Source organism: Hylobates moloch, unplaced genomic scaffold (assembly GCF_009828535.3).
Source record: "Hylobates moloch isolate HMO894 unplaced genomic scaffold, HMol_V3 SCAFFOLD_38, whole genome shotgun sequence".
Classification (NCBI taxonomy): domain Eukaryota; kingdom Metazoa; phylum Chordata; class Mammalia; order Primates; family Hylobatidae; genus Hylobates; species Hylobates moloch.
Window position 1 is genome coordinate 2,149,710 of NW_026652313.1, and position 20,408 is coordinate 2,170,117.

At 34.1% G+C, this 20,408-nt stretch overlaps 1 protein-coding gene across 4 annotated transcripts in view; it reads left to right on the top strand.

Annotated features, from left to right (window-relative positions):
• The window catches only part of LOC116463488 (platelet-derived growth factor C), a 269,385-nt gene extending 249,082 nt beyond the window's left edge, over positions 1 to 20,303 (top strand). For 2 of the 4 annotated variants that reach the window (XM_058434669.1, XM_032146614.2), the window contains exons 5-7: positions 7,871 to 8,078; positions 12,774 to 12,991; positions 17,558 to 19,134. In XM_058434669.1, the coding sequence (XP_058290652.1) occupies positions 7,871 to 8,078; positions 12,774 to 12,991; positions 17,558 to 17,674 (543 nt within the window). In that variant the 3' untranslated portion in view covers positions 17,675 to 19,134. Of the gene's footprint in view, positions 1 to 7,870; positions 8,079 to 12,773; positions 12,992 to 17,557 lie in introns of all 4 variants that reach the window. The other 2 variants (XM_032146612.2, XM_058434668.1) reach the window with 2 other exon arrangements.
• Positions 20,304 to 20,408: the final 105 nt, after the last annotated feature.

Here is a 20,408-nt window from a genome sequence, read left to right on the forward strand (position 1 = left end):
TTCTGTTGCCCTCTCAGTTTCAGCTACTTAACACTCTATACTGTCAAGACATTTTAAAGTAAATAACTCTGTACCCTCGTTTCTTACTCAAAATAAGGCCTTCCACTCAAGGCACATACAAAACTAGAATGAAGTTGAGTGTATTATCCAACTGTTTAACTTATTGAACATATAACTGACAATGTCTACCAATATAGCCACTATTCCTGAGCTAGATTTCCACAAAACATTCCACGATTTCCCTTAATGGTGGTTGAGTGATACATTGAATAAATATTGTACTGTAGGATAAATTTCTGTAAGAAAGTGTCTTCAGAGATTTTGGGTTTGAGGTATATATTCTTTCATGTTTTGCAGTGAAGGTGTGTTTTTCTTCCAATAGTTCTTAGTTTACGTTCTCTTTCATTGGAAGTTCATCACTGTTAGGCATTTCTTGAGTATTATAACAAAGCAAATCCACAAGCATTCAATATAAGATTAGGAAAAAAAGTCCTGCGATACTTTGTTGTCAAACACTTGCCACTGATAGACATTATTTTAGCTTTTAAGGCCAGTCACATTGTTTATTCAGAGGAATCGTTTTTCAAATTTTAGTAAAAAAAAAAAAAAAAACAACCTTAATTTTGGCTTCCCACAGATGTCATTGTGGAAAGCATTCTTAGTACTATGTTATTTAGTCATCCCATGGAATTCTAGTTTTCAACATTGATTATTACTTATAACCCACAGTTTGACCTAGGAAGTGGGAAACTCTGTGTATTGACTGTGACTCACCAGCCAACAATGAGCCTGCTCTGTGGTGGAGTTGACTTCTGTGGAGACCTTCAAATCTAAAGTGCTAGCACTAGGGTGAAATTTTTTCTTTAGCTTGTAGACCACCAGTGCTTTAGGTGAGAAGGTGTTGAGAGTAACAGTGTTTTAGTTTGTAAATCTGGTTAGATAGTAATGGTTCTCCAGTTTCATGATGACGGGAAAAGTGAGTCTATAGCAGTTGTTTCATCCATCAAGTTGGTAAGAAGGTCTACTTAGTACATAAACATTATTTTTATTTAAGACAACACTTTAGGCAAAATTAGCCATCTCTTTTTTCATATATCCATTCTTCTCAGGAAGACTTCTGCTCTCCAGGGTTTTTCTGAAACCATGAAACTCATGGCCTTTGAAGGCCAGTTGCAGGTTTGAGCCTTAAAAAGTATTGCTTTTAAATGCTGGCTCATACACTTTTCATACCGGACTGTTGCTGTGATGGGTTATATAGAAATGTCAAGTTTTATTCAATTGTCATGCTCTTTTAATAAGAACCCCTCAATTTTAAGCCTTGATATGAATGTAATTGGCCACCTTCCCTAGGATTTCTCACTTAAATATATAATCTGCATTACCCACACAATATTAAAACATCTGTTCTTGAGTAGGAATGCAAGCATTTGCTTTTCATTGCCAGCTTAAAAATAATTTAAAAACATGACCCAGATAACTTTTTGAATGAATTCGGATAAGAACATAGGGAAAGGCAAAGAAGCGTGTTTAAATGAATTGTTTCAGGACATTCTTGTGTCTTTACAGAACCTCCCATGAGTTGTTCCTGGCAGGGATTTGTGTCTGCATGCCCTGTCAGCTGCTTAGGCTCTTTAAAAGTAAGACCTCTGTACAATATATCAGTTTGACATTACATAAATGAGATTGGAGACACCTTTAAGAAGTGATTTTACACAAGGGTGGACATTTATTGTCTTCTCTTAAATACCTGATCATTTTATAATATTGTATTGTTTTTAACTCCAACAATAAAACTAAATCTGCATTCCTAACCTTGTTAGGTATGAATGAATTGAAAACTTTCTTATCAGTTCGAAGTGTACTATATGCAGTTGACTAGGAAAGTTGCAACATAAATCTTTGTGGGCCCTAATAGTTTTGCAACAGTTGCTATGCTACTCAAGGTAAACATTTATATGTGTGTATTTGTCCAAGGAAGATTCATTTTAAGTGTGTTTTTAAAATTGCACTGGCCACAAAAATCCTAATAAAATGACAAGCTATGGTTTTTTAGAGGTAAGTAACGACTCATTGTGAAATTATAAGTAGTTCAGATAGTACTATTCCAAACAGGAAGTCAGCTTTTCTTTTTTCTGAAAAAGGGGAAAGATGTTAACAAGTGCAGAAAATATTTAAGGTAGCCATAATAAAATACAAAACAGTAAAACACTGATTTTTGAAAAGAACAATGGAAAAGTCAATAAGAAAACTTAACTTTTGCAGCCAAACTTGCTGTCTTGAGCTTGTTCCTATGGCTATGATTTTGTCTGAACTCCTGGGTTGCCAGTTATTTTTCATTAATAAAAATAGAAATATGTTTGTTTTTCAGTAATTCTTACATACTAAGTTCACTTTTTTCTGGTCCACATAGACCAGGATTTGTGTGATACTTGTTTGGTTACTTGTGTGATTCGTAATAGCAGATTCTCATTTTGGCTTTATTTTGGCAAGAGAAAACTGTCTTCTATGATGCAGTATATTTGGCTTCTCACAAAGGCAAGAATTTTCTCTTGTTTTGTTTATAGTGCTCACCTCACAGGTTTTTACTTTTGTTCATTTGTTTTATTTTTTTATTTTATTTTATTTTATTTTTTGAGGCAGAGTCTCACTTTATCCCCCAGGCTGGAGTGCCGTGGCCCAATCTCGGCTCATTGCAACCTCCGCCTCCTGGGTTCAAGTGATTCTTGTCCCTCAGCCTCCCAAGTAGCCGGGATTATAAGCATGGCCAACATGCCCGGCTAATTTTTTTGTATTTTTAGTAGAGATGGGGTTTCACTATGTTGGCCAGGCTGGTCTCGAACTTCTAAACCTCAAGTGATCCACCCGCCTTGGCTTCGGGAAGTGCTGGGATTACAGGTGTGAGCCACTGCACCTGTGTGAGCCCTTACAGGTTTTTAAATAAATGCTTGTTGAATGATTGAGTGGACATCGTGTAATATTATCTTTTGTTTGCTCCTATAATAGATAAGTGGAGAAGTTGATGGCATGTATTAGCATTCTAGGGCTGCCTTCACAAAATATCACAGACTTAAACAGTGGTGCCTTAAACAATGGAAACTTGTTTTCTCAAAATTTTGGTTGCTAGAAATTGAGATCAGGGTGTCAGCAGATTTGGTTTCTTCTGACACCTCTCTCCTTTACTTGTAGATGTTCGTTTTCTTCCTGTGTCTTTAGATGGTCTTCCCTCTCTAGTATGTCTGTGTTAAAATTTTCTCTTATTGTAAGAACACCAATCATGTTAGATTAGGGTCCACCCTAATTACCTTATTTTACTCATCTCTTTAAAGACCCTGTCTCCAAATACAGGCATTCTGAGATACTGTGAGTAGCACTTTAGTAGAATAGAAATTTTGAGTGAACTCTAATTCAGCCCATGACACAACATGTGTCTATATTCATTTAAACATTTTTGGTATCAGTTTTCTAAGCATGGACCTGTTTCCTTCAGATTTTTAGGACCATACTGCTTCTATTTATAAGCCAGACATGCCTTTCTAGGATATTTGATGTCTTAAAGAGCAGGGTAAACTTCATGTACTCTCAAAATTTCATTATATATATATATATATGTAGAATTATACCACAGTTGTACCACAGGGCGGTGTTTCCCAAAACTCACTGATCTGCTGAAACAACAAGGAGAGTTAAAAGAAAAAAAAAATAGAGTTCATTCCCATTATAGACTTACTAAGTTATTATATTTTTGAAGCTCTCAAGATAATTTTGCTGAAGCTGTATTGGACCCTCTTGTATCTGATAATTAAGTAGAATTTTTAAATGTAAAAGCTGGCAAGAAACTTGAAGGTCATTGAATTTAGCTACCATATCTTGTAGTGGAGGAAACCGAGGCACAGATAGATTATGCAATTTAGTCAAACTCTCTTCCCTACATGTAAGTATCTCTGGGATTTAGAGTCCAATTCCTTGACTCCTGATCATAGTTCTCTCATTATCATGTTGTCATTCAGAGTAACTTTCATCAGAGAATTTTAAAGACCCGATTTTGTATAGGATCCTTATCTTATGAAGTTGACATCTTAGAAATGTACTGTTTGGCAGGACACTTCAACACATAGATTTTAGATGCTTTTCTGCTCTTTGACAACCTGTCCTTACAAAGTAATAGACCTAAAAGGGCCTAGGCTAGGGCCACACAATCACCAAGGTTGTCATTACCGCCCTGCAGGTGATAACACGGAAGCTTTTCTCTGGCTGAATAAGGGTTTTGGTTTAGTTGTCTACATTGCAGAACACCAAGAAACTGCTTCCCGTTTGTGTCCTTTGCTATCCACTAAATTGTCTTAGCACAACCTATAGCTTAAAAGTACACCATCATATTTTTATGAAGAATAAAAGACATAAACAAGGAATGTGAAAATCCAATTCAAGTCAAGGCATATTTTGCATATTCTAACCAGTTTAACAGCCCAATCGTAAGTGTTTTTAAATATCAAAGGTATTGTTAGAATTTTCTAGATACTAATTATGGGAGAAAATGCTATTAGTCTGTAATGAACAGTGTTACTTTGTTAGAAAAGTAAAGCTTAAAAATTGAAAGGCTTTTTTTTTCTGTAACTTCTTTTTTTCATTGCTCCCCCTTTCTCTCTGAGAGTCCCTTTAAACAACTTAGAAAAGCAGAACTTTGAAACTGAACAACTGGGCTCTTCCTTGAACCAGTGGGTGGAGGGACAGTCATGAGAAGGCCCTTAAATAGAAGCACCACTTCCCCTGTTCTGTCCCGGGATTGATTCTTTGAATCCCGGGAACTTATGTTCATTCTTCTTTCCTGTTTTTTGGGTGGGGACCACTGTGTGTGGGGTGTGGTGGGGAAACAGTTGTCTTTCTAAATTTATCAAATTTTAATTTAAATATTTAGAAGCTTAAAGATTTGTAACACCAACTGATCTATACATACGGTAACAGAAGATGTTTTTCTCCCAACCTTTAACATTTGAAGGGATGGATGTGCAGATTGCAGATACTTCACTGGACCCAAGGTGTGCATTTTTTGTTTGCCCAGTATTACAGGCTTATCTTGTTTTGCCTTCTTTTGTATTAATATTTTGAACTTCATCTCAGCAATATTAATTTCAGTTAGAACTTTGTATTGCTTCAAAAGAAATGCTTTATTCAGAGAGTCTCCAACAGATTGGAAGCAAAATAAGCCATATCATTCTTGGATTACAGTCTAATTGAATTAGCCTATGTAACAATTATATTTTATGCTTAAAATATACATCTGCACCCTGACAATTTAATAAATAATGTATACATTTTGTATTAACTTGCTAGCAACCACTTATTTTATCTGTACAGATTTTGAAACTTTCCATTTGTAATAATACTTATTCTTTGACTATTACTGACCCCTTAATTTTTACTTTATAAAACATTTATATACATATATAGGCTTACATTTTTGAAATATGCGAAAATTTGCATTAACTTTTTACACCATAAATTTAATCAATAGTTACTTAATTGGCTAAATTAAAATTAAAACCTTTTTTAGATCAATGTTTATATCTGTAATAGAGTTTTCAGTCATAGTTCTGTCAACGCAATTTTGTGTTCCTTGGACAATTACAGAAAACACTGGATAACAAAAACATACTAGATTTAGTTTCTACTCTCAAAGTTTAACAGTCTAATGGGTAGAGCAAAAATATCATAAAATAATTAGAAAATATCTTAGTCCTAATATTTTAGCCAGATCCTTGACATTACTGAAATTAAGTCTTTAATAGTAACCATTGTACTGTATATATATGTACTTACACACTTCCATGTATCTTTGCGTATCTTTGTTTATCCTGTAACATCATGTCCTAAACCTCAAATATACAAAATAAAACTTATTTAAAAAACAAAAAGATGAAAGGAGTAACAGCTGAGTGGAGACTTGGAAAGTACATGTGAGTAATCCAGGCAAGGAAGGAGGCCAGACATTGTCATTCCACTGTGCTTTTCTCATAATGCACACACAGGCCCTGGAACACTGTAGTTACTCAGTAAACTTTTGTTAAAAAAAAAAAAAAAAAAGGATGAAATCATTGTTGGCCCAAGGCTGCCACGTTCATTTCTGCCGATTATACCCTGTAAGAATGTTCCCCTGTGGGCAGCAGGACACCCACAAAGCCAGGAGCCCCACGAAGGTTGTGCCTGTCCAGAGAAAGGTGCTCCTTTTCCTAGTTTACTGGGCAGCTTCTGCTCTTCAAGCCAAGTGCTCACAGAGCAGCCCACAGAGGGAGTCTCTTTCCAGTTCACCCAATGGAGATAATATGGACAGTGATGACCCTGTTGTGCAAGGTTTCATGGATGAATTGGATTTTTGAAAAGGTCATTGTAATGGTAAAGATTTATGATGTGGATCAATGTGGCGAGAGTGTTTGCATGTCGGGTATGGGGACACATTTAGCATAAGTTAAGTTACAAAGTCTGAGATGATATTATATGTGCAGTAGTCAGTGAAGAGACTAGGTTGACTGGAACAAAATATACATGTCTCTGATGAGTAGCGGATTAGAGGGGAAGGTGAGCAGAGGTCAGTTTTTGAGGGATCTGAATGCTGTGTAAGGAATTTGGATTTTATCCTCCAGATGAGAAATCACATAGGCATTTGTCCAAATTCATCATAGGATCAGTAATATCTTATTTAGTAGATTAACCCAGGATTATGCAGCATAGAACAAAGGGAGAGAGAAATGATTAAAGGTAAGGAGATAAGGTTAGAAGTTGCTATTTATAGTACGTTTTTAGTATCCAGCCCAGGATGGAAGTAATGAGAATGAAAAGAGCCGATGTGTTAGTGTTTTCCTATACATGGGCATTTAGATTGCTTCCAGTCTTTCTAATCATTGAACATATTTCCATGTGCATAAGTGAAAGAATATTCAGTGCTTATCAGTTACATCAGCTAAAGTGTTGTGCCTACGTACACTAACTTCTGCAGGCAGAGCAGAGGAATTCCAATTTAATCACATCCCCAGTAATCCTTTTTAAAATTCTTGCCAATCTCATCTGTGTGAAAAAGTATCCCTTTTTTGTATGTGAAATAATATCTGTCTTTGGATTTCCCTGATAATGAAGTTTAGCATATTTTCATATGTTTATTGACCATTCAAGCTTCTTGTCTGTAATATGCCCATTTTTATTCCATTGCATTTGTCTTTATTTTTGTATATTCTGGATACTAATCTTATGATAGTCACATAGTTTGTCAGCGTGTTCTCCCAGTGTCCCTCTGATCTGTTAATCTTGTTTATTAGGCATTTTATATTAAAAATATATTGTTGGCAATTTATTAAGCTGATCTTTTATGATTTAGACATTTTCTATCTTGATTAATAAGTTCTTTAATGTCAAATGATTTCTAACTGTATTTTCTTCTAGATCTTTTGGGTTAATTATTTCTTATTCAATTTTTAATTTATGTGACACTAATTTGCATAACTACCAGGTAATTTTTCAGATTAAGGAAAATGAAAAGTGGAAAAGAAAAGGAAAATTCGGTAAACTGTATTACAGTTTTCATTCTAAGTTTATAATTGAACCATGAAGATAGTTTTAATTTTTTTATATAACCAAAAGATATCCATATCCCTCACGGTTGGTGGTAATGAAAATTAATGTCTTTCTCGTTGATTTTACAGGAAATCTATCAGAATTCATCTTCGTGAAGTCTTTGCAGAGTAGTTATTTCTAACTGGATTCAATACAATATTCCTTCACACGTATTTCCAGCCTTAGTCTTTATAATGTCTTGCATATGTCCAGAAGGAATACATTGTCGTTTTTAAAACAGTTAACACAGGATTCATTTTACTTTCAGCAATTCACAGAAGCTGTGAGTCCTTCAGTGTTACCCCCTTCAGCTTTGCCACTGGACCTGCTTAATAATGCTATAACTGCCTTTAGTACCTTGGAAGACCTTATTCGATATCTTGAACCAGATAGATGGCAGTTGGACTTAGAAGATCTATATAGGCCAACTTGGCAACTTCTTGGCAAGGCTTTTGTTTTTGGAAGAAAATCCAGAGGTAAGCTCCCTCTTCAGATTAGAACCTCATTTAATTTTCTTAACAGCTAATGTTTCAGATTCTTCTGCCACAGCTTCTAAAGGGTAGAGTTTAAAATTCATCAGTGATATATTCAATACATTTTCTTATCATTTGAGCATATTTGTATATTGAATAATTATACAAAAGGAGGAACTTAGTTATAACCCAGTGGGTGTGGAAAATTGAAAGGGGGATACTTCTGAAAATTCCAGTTATATATTATCTTCAAAAATATCATTTTGGTGAAGTCCTTCATTGCATTTTACAAAAATCACTGCTTACTCAAACCTAATACTTGGAATATGTTGATTTCGGGACTCAAAAGAAATTATCATAGCTGCAAAACCAGGTTAGGGATAGAAAAAGGGGATGCTCTACAAAAATGTTTGTCTACAGTATCTCCCATGGGTCAGTATTATATGACTTTGCATTTTCTAAACCTAGACACTTCTAAAATCTGTGAAAAATGGCAACGACCCAACATAAAATAGAATTCATAGTTTTCAAGGCAGGATTCATAGCAAGAAAACAAGAACCTAAAAGAACTCACACCATAATAATTTTTAACTATATAAATTTGCTGTTGAAATAATCACTTTTGCCCATATGGGTGTATCTTTCTCTAAGAGTGAAAGTGCTGTTAATTAAACCTAATTCTACATGACCAAGAAATTGGAAATAATCTTAACTGAGTTTTCTATAAAATTACCTAATTTTTTTAGTAACATTGGAATTGGAAAGCATCTGTAGCAGACACAAATGAAAATGTATAGAAATAACTGTTTAATTACAATGCACTCAAAATATCTGTTTTAGTCTGTCAGAAACATTGAAATCTACCGCTTTGGAGAATGCAATGACAGCCTAGAGAATTTATATGAAAGGAACAATGTTCAGTTAATTTGAGCCATTCACAAGGGCAGATTGCACCAGACTTGCTCTTCTAAACCTTGTCAGAAGGAAACCCGATTCCTGCCCTTTCCTGCTCTAAGAGTTGCAGCTTTTTTGGATCATGAGCTTTAATCTCAGCAGGTCATGTTCAGACTTGCCCAGCCCTGGTATTTCACTTGTCAACAGACGTGGTTTCCTTTTGGCAATATTTGAAATCAGTGTTCAAGTGCCTGGGCACTCGAGTCCTGTCCAGATGCTGAAAGCTGTTACATATTTATAAGATTTGATCTTGATGAATAACTTACGACCAACACTTCCCTTCCCTCCCACTTAGGAACAGGAAGATGAAGATCTGCAAGACTAGCTGAAACATCCATGAATAGAGCCCTTGTTAGCAAATTTGAAGTTGATTATCATGTTGATCTGTAAGAAGCAGGGGCAGTGAATCAGGTTCTAAACTGAGATCTAGTTTTTTGACAGCTGATTTCTGGATTTGAGCCTAAAAACCTCCCTTCTAGCCAAGCCTTTATGCCTGAAAATGGACGCCTGGTGCTCAAAGATTTGGCCAGAGGCTGGCTTGCATTCAAAAGCATCGGAAGCTGAACCAGATCTTTCAGATATTCATTTAACACTTTCAAAATTGAAGCCCTTTGTAGTTTTCCAAATTTATTAACTTTTTAAGCATGCAGTAAGTGTGAGAAAAGCAGTGTACATTTTTGGAACTTTACATAAACTAAAATACAGGCGTGGGATAACATCTATATAGACAAAACCAACTCCCCTCCTGAGAGTATCTCTGCAAAGGAACAAGTAGTCAAACTTTTAAAAGCTTCTAATTAGACATTGAAATAGATTTCCCACAGAATAAACATCACAGTGTTACCACATTCATCTTAGAAAGACCACCCTCAGATTACATTACAGTAATAGAGTATCTTTGGACTGAATGTCTTAAAAGAATGAACAACTAACAAAGAAAAATATTACTGTTTTTTGTAGCAAAACTTCTAATATTAATGACATTTGCATTTAAAAATAATGATTTTGGTTGGTGATGTGCTCAAAATCTGCATTCTTTAGAAAAACAAACTAATACCTGTATTTGTTTTCTTAGGAGATAATTTTGAAAAGGAAAAAAATCTGAAGACCAACTTTTACAAATATTTGGCAGAGGGAAACTTCTTTAATATTATAGTTAAGCTATTCAAAAAGTATGCTTTGGTACATTATCTTTCTTTTTTCTTTTCCTTTTTCTCTTTATTTTCTTTGCCTTCCCCCCCCCAAAAGTACTATACAATGTTTCAAGAATATATGACATATGACTTATCTTAACGAAGCTTATATGCGTTTGAAGCCTTAGCAGTAGGCAGCATAAATTTCAAATATGAAATGCCAAATTTAAAATCCTTAGTTATATTTTTAGAAAACTGTGGACTGCATAAATGCTTTACTTTTTTTTCTTTCACTTTCTTCCTCTAGTTCGGGGTTTTCATTCATACCTTGCTACTGCTACAAAAAAAAATACTGTGTTTTCTAAGTCAAGCTTAACTAGTACTTAAAAAGGGCTTTTGACTTTTGTGTCAAACATGATAAATGAGTGGAAGTTAAGTTAAAAGTGTGTTTAAATTTTCACATTGTAGCAGGTATCACAACTTAGTTCACTTGGGAAATCTGTCTAACCTTTTATTGTGGTTAAGTAAACATTTTAAAGGGAACGTATACAATCTCATTTTCTATTATCATGAAATAGCATATTTAAAACTGCTTGACATAGGTGAATATGCTTTGAGAGCTGAGAGCTTCTTCACTCACATTCTAAAGAAGTATAATTCTTAAATAAGCATTGAAGACTTTGGCAACCAGATTTTGTGTTTGTGCATATTTTAAGTCTTCTTCCTCCTTGCCCAGGCATTAAATACTAGAGAAAAGCTTCAAATAAGCTCATATATAGTTTTAACAACAAAAGAGGAATGTATGCATATACTATTAGATCAGCAAAATGAAACCAGGTAAAATATGTGATACCATTTAGCATAATGAGCTCATTACTTTTATTAGGGATAAGTTGGCCTATTCAGAGCATTTGAAAGAAGGATTTGCTCTTAAATATTTAAAAGCTTTGCTTTCAGAGGATCGTTTTCAGATTAAAAAGAAATCTTTCAGTAGCCAAATGAAACAATGACTTTCCCTTGAGTTAGAAAAATAATTTTTTAGCTGAATAAGGTGTTGAAATGGACTCATTGAATTAGGATTTCTTTGGTGCTTTCCTATACTTGACTCAAGTTTTAGTCTATCATATAGTTTACATACATTTATAATTTACAATTATCTATGCATAATTTTATAATACATTTCTTAAAATACTTAAATTATCAAAGACAATTAAGGCAATTTAAGTATTAAAAACACCTGATCACATGTATAACAAATCCAAGAAAATAAGCATTTGATTCTTAATTGCCTTGTCACTTAAAAATTAATAAAAATTACCTTTTAACTTAAAAAATTGGATTACATCCTGATTATTTCTACTTGAAGCCATCTTTAACCAGAAAATAGCTTTCTTTTTTTTTCATTCATGTCTGTGTTATCCATATTAGTGGAAAGGTATTTAAGTAGGTTTATTATATTTTAGATAATATTTCTAAATTTTTAAAAAACTTTATTAGGAGAAAAAAACCCTGAAGGCGTACATGTTGTCTGAAAGTATTCAATGTCATTGGAATTGCTTTATTTGAATATTTCTGGGGAAAAAAATAGGCAGAGATATAAGGCAGAAAATAAATTATATTAGAAGTGTTTATCTTAATAGTAATTACCTACTATTCATGTGATATGTATAAATTCACATTGAACATGGCATGTTATTTTGATATAATTTTCCTGAGGCAGAGTCATTTTGTAGTTAAAAACAATGGTTCTTTGAGGATTTACTGCAACAATCTGATGAAAGAATATTTTGTTTTGTCCTCAAAAGTAGGTATTCTTTCATAGAATAAAGCACAAACAGCATAGTTAACCAACTTGCTAAAGGAGTAGAGGCAGAGGTTATAAATTAGATAAATTAAACATTTCTTCCACCCATTAGCAGGGGAAGGATAAGATATCTGAAGGAGTTTAGTTTAGTTAGTCTAAATTTCCAAGATGGGAAATCATTCAATGCATTTGAAGCATTGCCTTCCAACAACTTCTGCTCTTATAAAGTATGTCATTTTTTTTCACTCATGGTCTACACAGCTGTCTTCAAATGTGCATTCTCTTCATGCTTTTTTATATTTTATGATTGTTATTGCCAGATTATAGAAAGTGCTGTTGACACATTTCAATAAATTGTTCTTCACTAATTGTATGAGCCTAAAATCCTTTTAAGAATTATATTTGTTTTTTAATCAAACCATTCATCATTTTGCATTTTATTCTTCTCCCCAGTGTTCTCCATGTCTCTTTTTTTTTTTTAACTAAGGTTAAAACGGGTGGCCTTTTTTGTCTGTATAAAGTTTCCTATTTATAGCTTTCAACTGTTTTGTTGGCTCTGTTCTTAATATTACACAATGGCATCTCTTTACTGGTCACTAAGTCATAATGAAGCTTTGTTTACTATGAACTAGAAGGTCCAATTTGTAGTTGTATATCTCTAAAATCTACTTACAATAAGAGCAGATATTGTTATGGATATTGTTCATGAAATAACGTAAGATTTCTTTATGAAAAGAGCTTAATGAAATACATTCAGGCTCAAAGCATCAGCATCTATTTTTCTTTGCTTTCTTTTATACCATATAGTGGTGGATCTGAACCTTCTAACAGAGGAGGTAAGATTATACAGCTGCACACCTCGTAACTTCTCGGTGTCCATAAGGGAAGAACTAAAGAGAACCGATACCATTTTCTGGCCAGGTTGTCTCCTGGTTAAACGCTGTGGTGGGAACTGTGCCTGTTGTCTCCACAACTGCAATGAATGTCAATGTGTCCCAAGCAAAGTTACTAAAAAATACCACGAGGTAGGTATACAGTTTTCTTTTTGGGTTCCTTCGGGTATTTTATGTCTTAGAACAAAACAGTGAATCTGAAATGCATTTATGTTTGGAAAAAAGATGTAGTATTCATGGGGAAAAAAACAAGGTTTACAAATAGTTTATGTTTTTATTTTTTAAAATTAGCACCTTTAATTAAAATTCCAGATATTAGGGATTTAGAAAGCTTATTCTCTGGTAGTATAAGCTGAGTGGTCAGTGAAGTTTTTGCCTCTCATACCAAAAAAAAAGTGTTTTCTGAGGGGAAAAAAGTGAGTAAAGTTTTTCAACTTTTAAACTTTTCAAAATATGAAGGAAAAATATTTCAAAGACTAGCTCAGAGACAAATTATTGTCTACTTTGGAGAAAGAAAAGCTTTGATATTATTTTTCTACTTGGGACAACAGAGACTCCTAAGATGACATATTCATAATTATAATAAACTTTGTATTATTCATGTTGCTTCAAATAACATATTAAACTTTGTACGGATGTTTTAACCTTTCATCTCTTTATTCTCTGTAATGAAAGAAAATATAATATGACATGTTAGTCATTATTGTTTTTTAGAACCCTAGGAACCTTAGAACTTGTACACTTAATGTTTTTGTTAGTGATGGAGTCTCCCAGTTAAACCCCAACACCTCCCCCAGCAGCATCATACAGCATCATTCTATCAGGAAGCCATCCTTCTTGAAGAGTCAACTTGAATTTCTACAAAACATTTACATTAGACCAAGTCAAAATCTGCCCTTCTGACATCATTTCAATATGACTGCCTTTCCTTTCATTTTTTCCATTAAATAAGAATACAGAATAAATATCTACCTAATAAATAAAATGATTTTTCATATGCATCAAGATTTCAGTGAAATCCTTAATGAAGTGAAAGCCTAGCTCTAGAATGGAAACAGGGTCCCTTGTCTTCGCGAATCCAGTGCTTTTTTTTCCCACTTTATCAATTGCCAACACAATATTGGTGAAGGGCAGGAGAATCATGTCATAGGAAGTGTAGTTTATGAAACCATGCATGTTTAGGTTACCTAACAGATGAGAGTTTCACTGAACACTTTGTGCATATGAAAAATCATTTTATTTATTAAGTAGATATTTATTTCATGTTATTTTATTTAGTGGAAAAAAGTAAAGGTCATGAAGTAATTTTTAAATGAAGCCAGAAGGGCAGATTTTTATTGGTGTAATTTAAATGCTTTGTAAAATTTAAAGTTGACTTTTCAAGAAGGATGGTTTCCTGATACATGTATGGCACCTGATGCTGCTGGAGGAGGAGATGGGATATAATAATTGAAGAAAACTAAAAGATACTGTAGCATGATAATGTTATTAATAAGATTATTACTTTTTGTGTCAATCACTGGATCTCTTTGTGGGAAGACATTTTAGCCAAATAAATATATTTTCTTAATGATTTTTCTAAGTTCCACATAAGAATTTTCAGAAAAGCAAGTCAGGAACTTTATATATATATATAAACTTAGATGTTGTATCTTCATTGAAATGCTGGTGTCCTACCAGTCCTAGCATGACTAATTCATCCTCAGCGCATCTGTAGGGCTTCAAAGGTACTCTATTAGAGAACTTTTACTATTTCAAAATTACTGTCTATTTTTCTTTGTTTCTATTGAATTGAGAGCTAAGGAAAACAAAAGTCACATTACATTGTAATGCTTGAGAACACAAACTCCAAAGCTAGACATCCCAGTTTTGAACCTAACATTTGTTTGCTGTGTGACTTTGAGCAAATTGCTTAGCCCTTGTGCCTAAATTCCTCATAAGGTGAGTCTCCAACCCTCATACTCTTTTGTGACGATTTAGTGGGTTGATATTTACAAAACACTTAGAATTAAGCCTGGCAATTGTCATGCCATTAATATGTATTAGCTGCTCTCTGACTCATCTTTGCTTTTTCACCGTGCCTAGTCTTATTCTTTGGCTATGGTAAATGATCAATAAAGATTTAATGAATTTTGCCCTGAAGCAGGAAAGGTATTCTGGCCAAAAGATCTACAGGATACTCTGACAATAGTAAAATATTTGTTCCTTTTTCTCTGTTCTTACTTGGCTTAATAATTTTCATCTTGTTTATATTTTTACGTATTTAATTTTTTATGAAATAATAGTCTTACGTTCTTACATTATGTCTGTTTTGCACAAACAAACGTAAAACTGTATAGCATTCATTTGCCTGATTCTAGTACTGAATCCCTGTTCCCAGTGCTCTGTGGTTCTCAGAAGTTCAAGGTCATTTTGTTTGAACATGTTGAGCAATGGTCCAGGAGCGTTTGTTCCTTGCTGGTTCTGTCTGTGTCTTATCTACTATCTTCCACAATCTCTGGCTCAGCTTCTCCCTGGACATTCCTTTTCACGGACTTATCATTTTAATTTCAACCTCTCCATCTAAATTTTCTGAGATGAACGTTAGCCCTGTTTCTTTTCTGGTGGCATAATCTATGTCCTTTTCCTCTTTAATATTGTCTGGGACCTGCTGACCATTTTCCAAGTCCACTTTTCTCTTCCAAAGTCAAAACTTTCAAAACGAATTAAAAAGAAGAACACTAATTGTGTCCTCCACCATTAGAATTTCTTATCCAGGACTCGAGTTTCTAGAACATTGAGAGATTCTTCTGCTATTTGTAAATCTCCATGAGCATCAGCAAACAAAGACAGGAGACTTTGATTCAGCAAATGCATCTTGGCATATGCATGCTAGAGGAAGCAAGGATTGCAGCCTGGCCTGACTGTTAGGACCATGAATGATGGCCTCTCTAACCTTTACCTTACATAGTAATTTTTTTTTCCTTGCTGAATGGGAAAATGCATACAGGTGGACATAGGAATTGAAGACGTTGGCTATGCCAATATTGCAATTTATCTTACCCACCCACACAACCTCATTCCAGAAACAATTTGTAGCAAGAGTGTGATAAAGAATAGTGCTAATATCTAAAATGCAGTTAGTCTGACACACTAAATTGTTCAAAAATAATAAATCAGTACTAACATCAAATAATATTCAGCAGCCATTGAGTTAAATTTCACATTAAAGAAATAAAGTCAAAGTAATTTTTATTTTAGAATTGTGAAATAGATGAGAAAACTACTTTAAAAGTTTATAATTTCTAATAGTTATTACAAGACTTTGAAGTTTATCTCTTCAGGAAGAAAGTTACTAAGTAAATAGAATGTATGAGCAGTGATATTCTGAGTCTATAAAATTATTATCTATCTCTCTAATAATTCATCTCTGGCCTAGGTACAAATAAAGGCTCTGTCACTTATTCTGTCTAAGCGTCTGTTCACTCATGTGTAAATTAGGGGTAATAATTGTAAATTACTTCATAGAATTCTTGTGAGTTAAAGTATGTAAAAATGTTATTATTGTGCCTGGCACCCAGTAAGCATTCAAAAAATGTTAGCTAATTAACCTCTGATATTACCACATACTCCAGTGAGGTATGCGTTCTCTGTTTTTCTTTTAAGTCTTTAAATAGAACAGTCATAAGACTTGACTTGTGCCTTTTTGGTTTAATGAACATTTTTAGGAATAGTAGCTTTTAGAAGGGGCTTTATGAGGTTATCTATGTCGTATCCAAAAAGTAGAGATGCTAGAAAATTTCATATTATTTTGTGCTCTGGCCTTTGTTCATAATCCAAACAAAATACAATTTCCTAAACTTTGTTGTTTCTATCATAAGAAATAAAATGTAATACACTTAAATAGGTAGCAACATCAAATACTTTAAATAATATTTTATAGAATATACAACTGCATCTTTTTGTCAGTATTAAGAGGAAATATGTGTAGTATAAGTGTCAATCTTGCTGTATTTTTATTAAAACCTTGACAATCCAAACTGCAAATAACTTTATTTTAATAGAGGCATCATTGTTATTATTGCCAAACCTCTTCTCACTGCACAGTAGGATCCAGCTGCAGGAAGTTTGCTGTGACTGGGGCTGATGTCTATGAAGTACATCTAATCCATCTCATCAAGTTTATAGAGGACTTGAAGTGTAGCCAAGAAAATTAATGAGTGGCATAATTGAGCAGACTCAGCTGTGGAGTGATCATGTTTCTTTCCACAGTATTTCTGCACTTCAGTGTATTGCATCAAATATAAATATTTGCTAAATGTGTGAATAAATGAATGAGTGAAAGAAAGCGACAAACAGAAAAACGAATTTTGTATTAGTAGTTCCAAAATACTTAAGGTGAAATTCTAAAATAGTCAGATAAATAAAATAACAATTGCGTGGTGAGTCTTTCCACTTAAGTTCTGTTCCTTATTTGGAGACAGAATGCTTCCAAATTGTTGGCGTTAAAATGTCTGTGCTTTCATGAAACGATGATGATTTTTTTTTTTTTTTTTTTTTTTGGTGGGAGAGTGTTTTCATAATGCGTGCTCTAGGAAAAATTAAAATGTGTGTCTTTCTTGGGCCCCAAGATTCTTTTCTAAAACGTTACTTGTTTATAAAAGCAAGTCATAGACATTCGTTGATTTTTAAAGGTGGCTTACTGTTATTCCCTTTCAGGTCCTTCAGTTGAGACCAAAGACCGGTGTCAGGGGATTGCATAAATCACTCACCGACGTGGCCCTGGAGCACCATGAGGAGTGTGACTGTGTGTGCAGAGGGAGCACGGGAGGATAGCCGCATCACCACCAGCAGCTCTTGCCCAGAGCTGTGCAGTGCAGTGGCTGATTCTGTTAGAGAACTTATGCGTTATCTCCATCCTTAATCTCAGTTGTTTGCTTCAAGGACCTTTCATCTTCAGGATTTACAGTGCATTCTGAAAGAGGAGACATCAAAGAGAATTAGGAGTTGTGCAACAGCTCTTTTGAGAGGAGGCCTAAAGGACAGGAGAAAAGGTCTTCAATCGTGGAAAGAAAATCAAATGTTGTATTAAATAGATCACCAGCTAATTTCAGAGTTACCATGTACCTATTCCACTAGCTGGGTTCTGTATTTCAGTTGTTTTGATACGGCTTAGAGTAATGTCAGTACAGGAAAAAAAACTGTGCAAGTGAACACCTGATTGCGTAACTCTAAAAGCTCCATGTCCTGGGCCTAAAATCGTATAAAATCTGGATTTTTTTTTTTTTTTTTTTGCTCATATTCACATATGTAAACCAGAACATTCTATGTACTACAAACCTGGTTTTTAAAAAGGAACTATGTTGCTATGAATTAAACTTGTGTCATGCTGATAGGACAGACTGGATTTTTCATATTTCTTATTAAAATTTCTGCCGTTTAGAAGAAAAGAACTACATTCATGGTTTGGAAGAGACAAACCTGAAAAGAAGAGTGGCCTTATCTTCACTTTATCGATAAGTCAGTTTATTTGTTTCATTGTGTACATTTTTATATTCTCCTTTTGACATTATAACTGTTGGCTTTTCTAATCTTGTTAAATATATCTATTTTTACCAAAGGTATTTAATATTTTTTTTATGACAACTTAGATCAACTATTTTTAGCTTGGTAAATTTTTCTAAACAGAATTGTTATAGCCAGAGGAACAAAGATGATATAAAATATTGTTGCTCTGACAAAAATACATGTATTTCATTCTTGTATGGTGCTAGAGTTAGATTAATCTCCATTTTAAAAAACTGAATTGGAATAGAATTGTTAAGTTGCAAAGACTTTTTGAAAATAATTAAATTATCATATCTTCCATTCCTGTTACTGGAGATGAAAATAAAAAGCAACTTATAAAAGTAGACATTCAGATCCAGCCATTACTAACCTATTCCTTTTTTGGGGAAATCTGAGCCTAGCTCAGAAAAAAATAAAGCACCTTGAAAAAGACTTAGCAGCTTCCTGACAAAGCGTGCTGTGCTGTGCAGTAGGAACACATCCTATTTATTGTGATGTTACGGTTTTATTATCTTAAACTCTGTTCCATACACTCGTATAAATACATGGATATTTTTATGTACAGAAGTATATCCCTTAACCAGTTCACTTATTGTACTCTGGCAATTTAAAATAAAATCAGTAAAATATTTTGCTTGTAAAATGCTTAATATCGTGCCTAGGTTATGTGGTGACTATTTGAATTAAAAATGTATTGAATCATCAAATAAAAGAATGTGGCTATTTTGGGGAGAAAATTATGTGTGTGTGTGTGTGTGCTCAAGATTTATCTCTTGGACTCTAAGAAAATGAAAGATAAAATTTTGTTATGATTTCATTATGCAAAAGCCTACATCAATTCAAAAGACAAAAAAGGGAAGATCCCTGTGAGCCTTCTCTGCCTCTTGTTTCCAATGCCTTTGAGCAGTGGTTTTATTTTTCTTACTGGTCTTAATACAGATTTCTGGTAATTTAAGTTTCACCTGACTTGAAAGTTGGATGGTTTATGAAATGCTTGGTGATAGGTGGTATGGTAGTATGAAATTGGAAAAAAACTTGTAGGTTTCCACTCATGTCTTCATTGTCACTGGCAACTACTAAATGGGGTGAGCATAAATTAATTTGGTGTATGGATTATTTTACATTGCACACTTCAAGATATGGTTCCTCAGTTCCAGACATGGATTCCTATTCAGGGCTGGTATCTTCAGAATCCTTTCCTCAGCCTTTCAACTTGCCAGAGATGTCTAGTTTCCAGGGTCTTCTGTCTTCAGACTACTCTTCAGGCAACCACCCTTTTCCTGTGCTTTGACACCTGCAGTTCTGCCCTGCCTCCAACTATGTGGAAAACAAAGAAACAAAATGAGCCTATATGTTCTGTCTTACTTCCTTACCTTTTCCTAGTTTTGTCTTATCCATATAGAGGCCAACTAGATATATGGAATATGCAAAGTCATAAGTAGTTGGCAATTTACAACTTTTCATTAGTATAGTAAAGACTACTAAGTCTTAGTAAATGGCCTGTTTAACTGTGTTTAATCCATTGTTTCCAATCTTTGAACGAAATACATTTTTCCCTTTTTTAATATTTATTTTTTGTTTACTTATAAAATCTTGACAGCCAGAAGAGATCCTAAAGGCAGCAGTCCTCAGTTGCCAGTCGGTGAGTGGTTACCATGTGAGGACTAACCACTACTCATAGATCGTCCTGTGTATTTTACTAAACACACACACACACACACACACACACACACAAATAGCACGTGAGACCCTAATTTCTGAGAAGTCCAGTAAGTATTGACTGTATTGACCACACACTGTTTTGTGTATGATATCTGTGTTTCAAGCCTTTGTCCTTGAACCATGGGCTGTTTTGCCTAGTGATGTTTATTAAAATAAAAGCAAGTCTTAAATGTCATGAGGCAGGTGTTCATGTCTACATTTTTCATTTCTACATCTCATTTCTACATTCCCTCCCTCATCTAATAATTCTCATGTGCACTTGGAAAAGGTGCAAAGACCA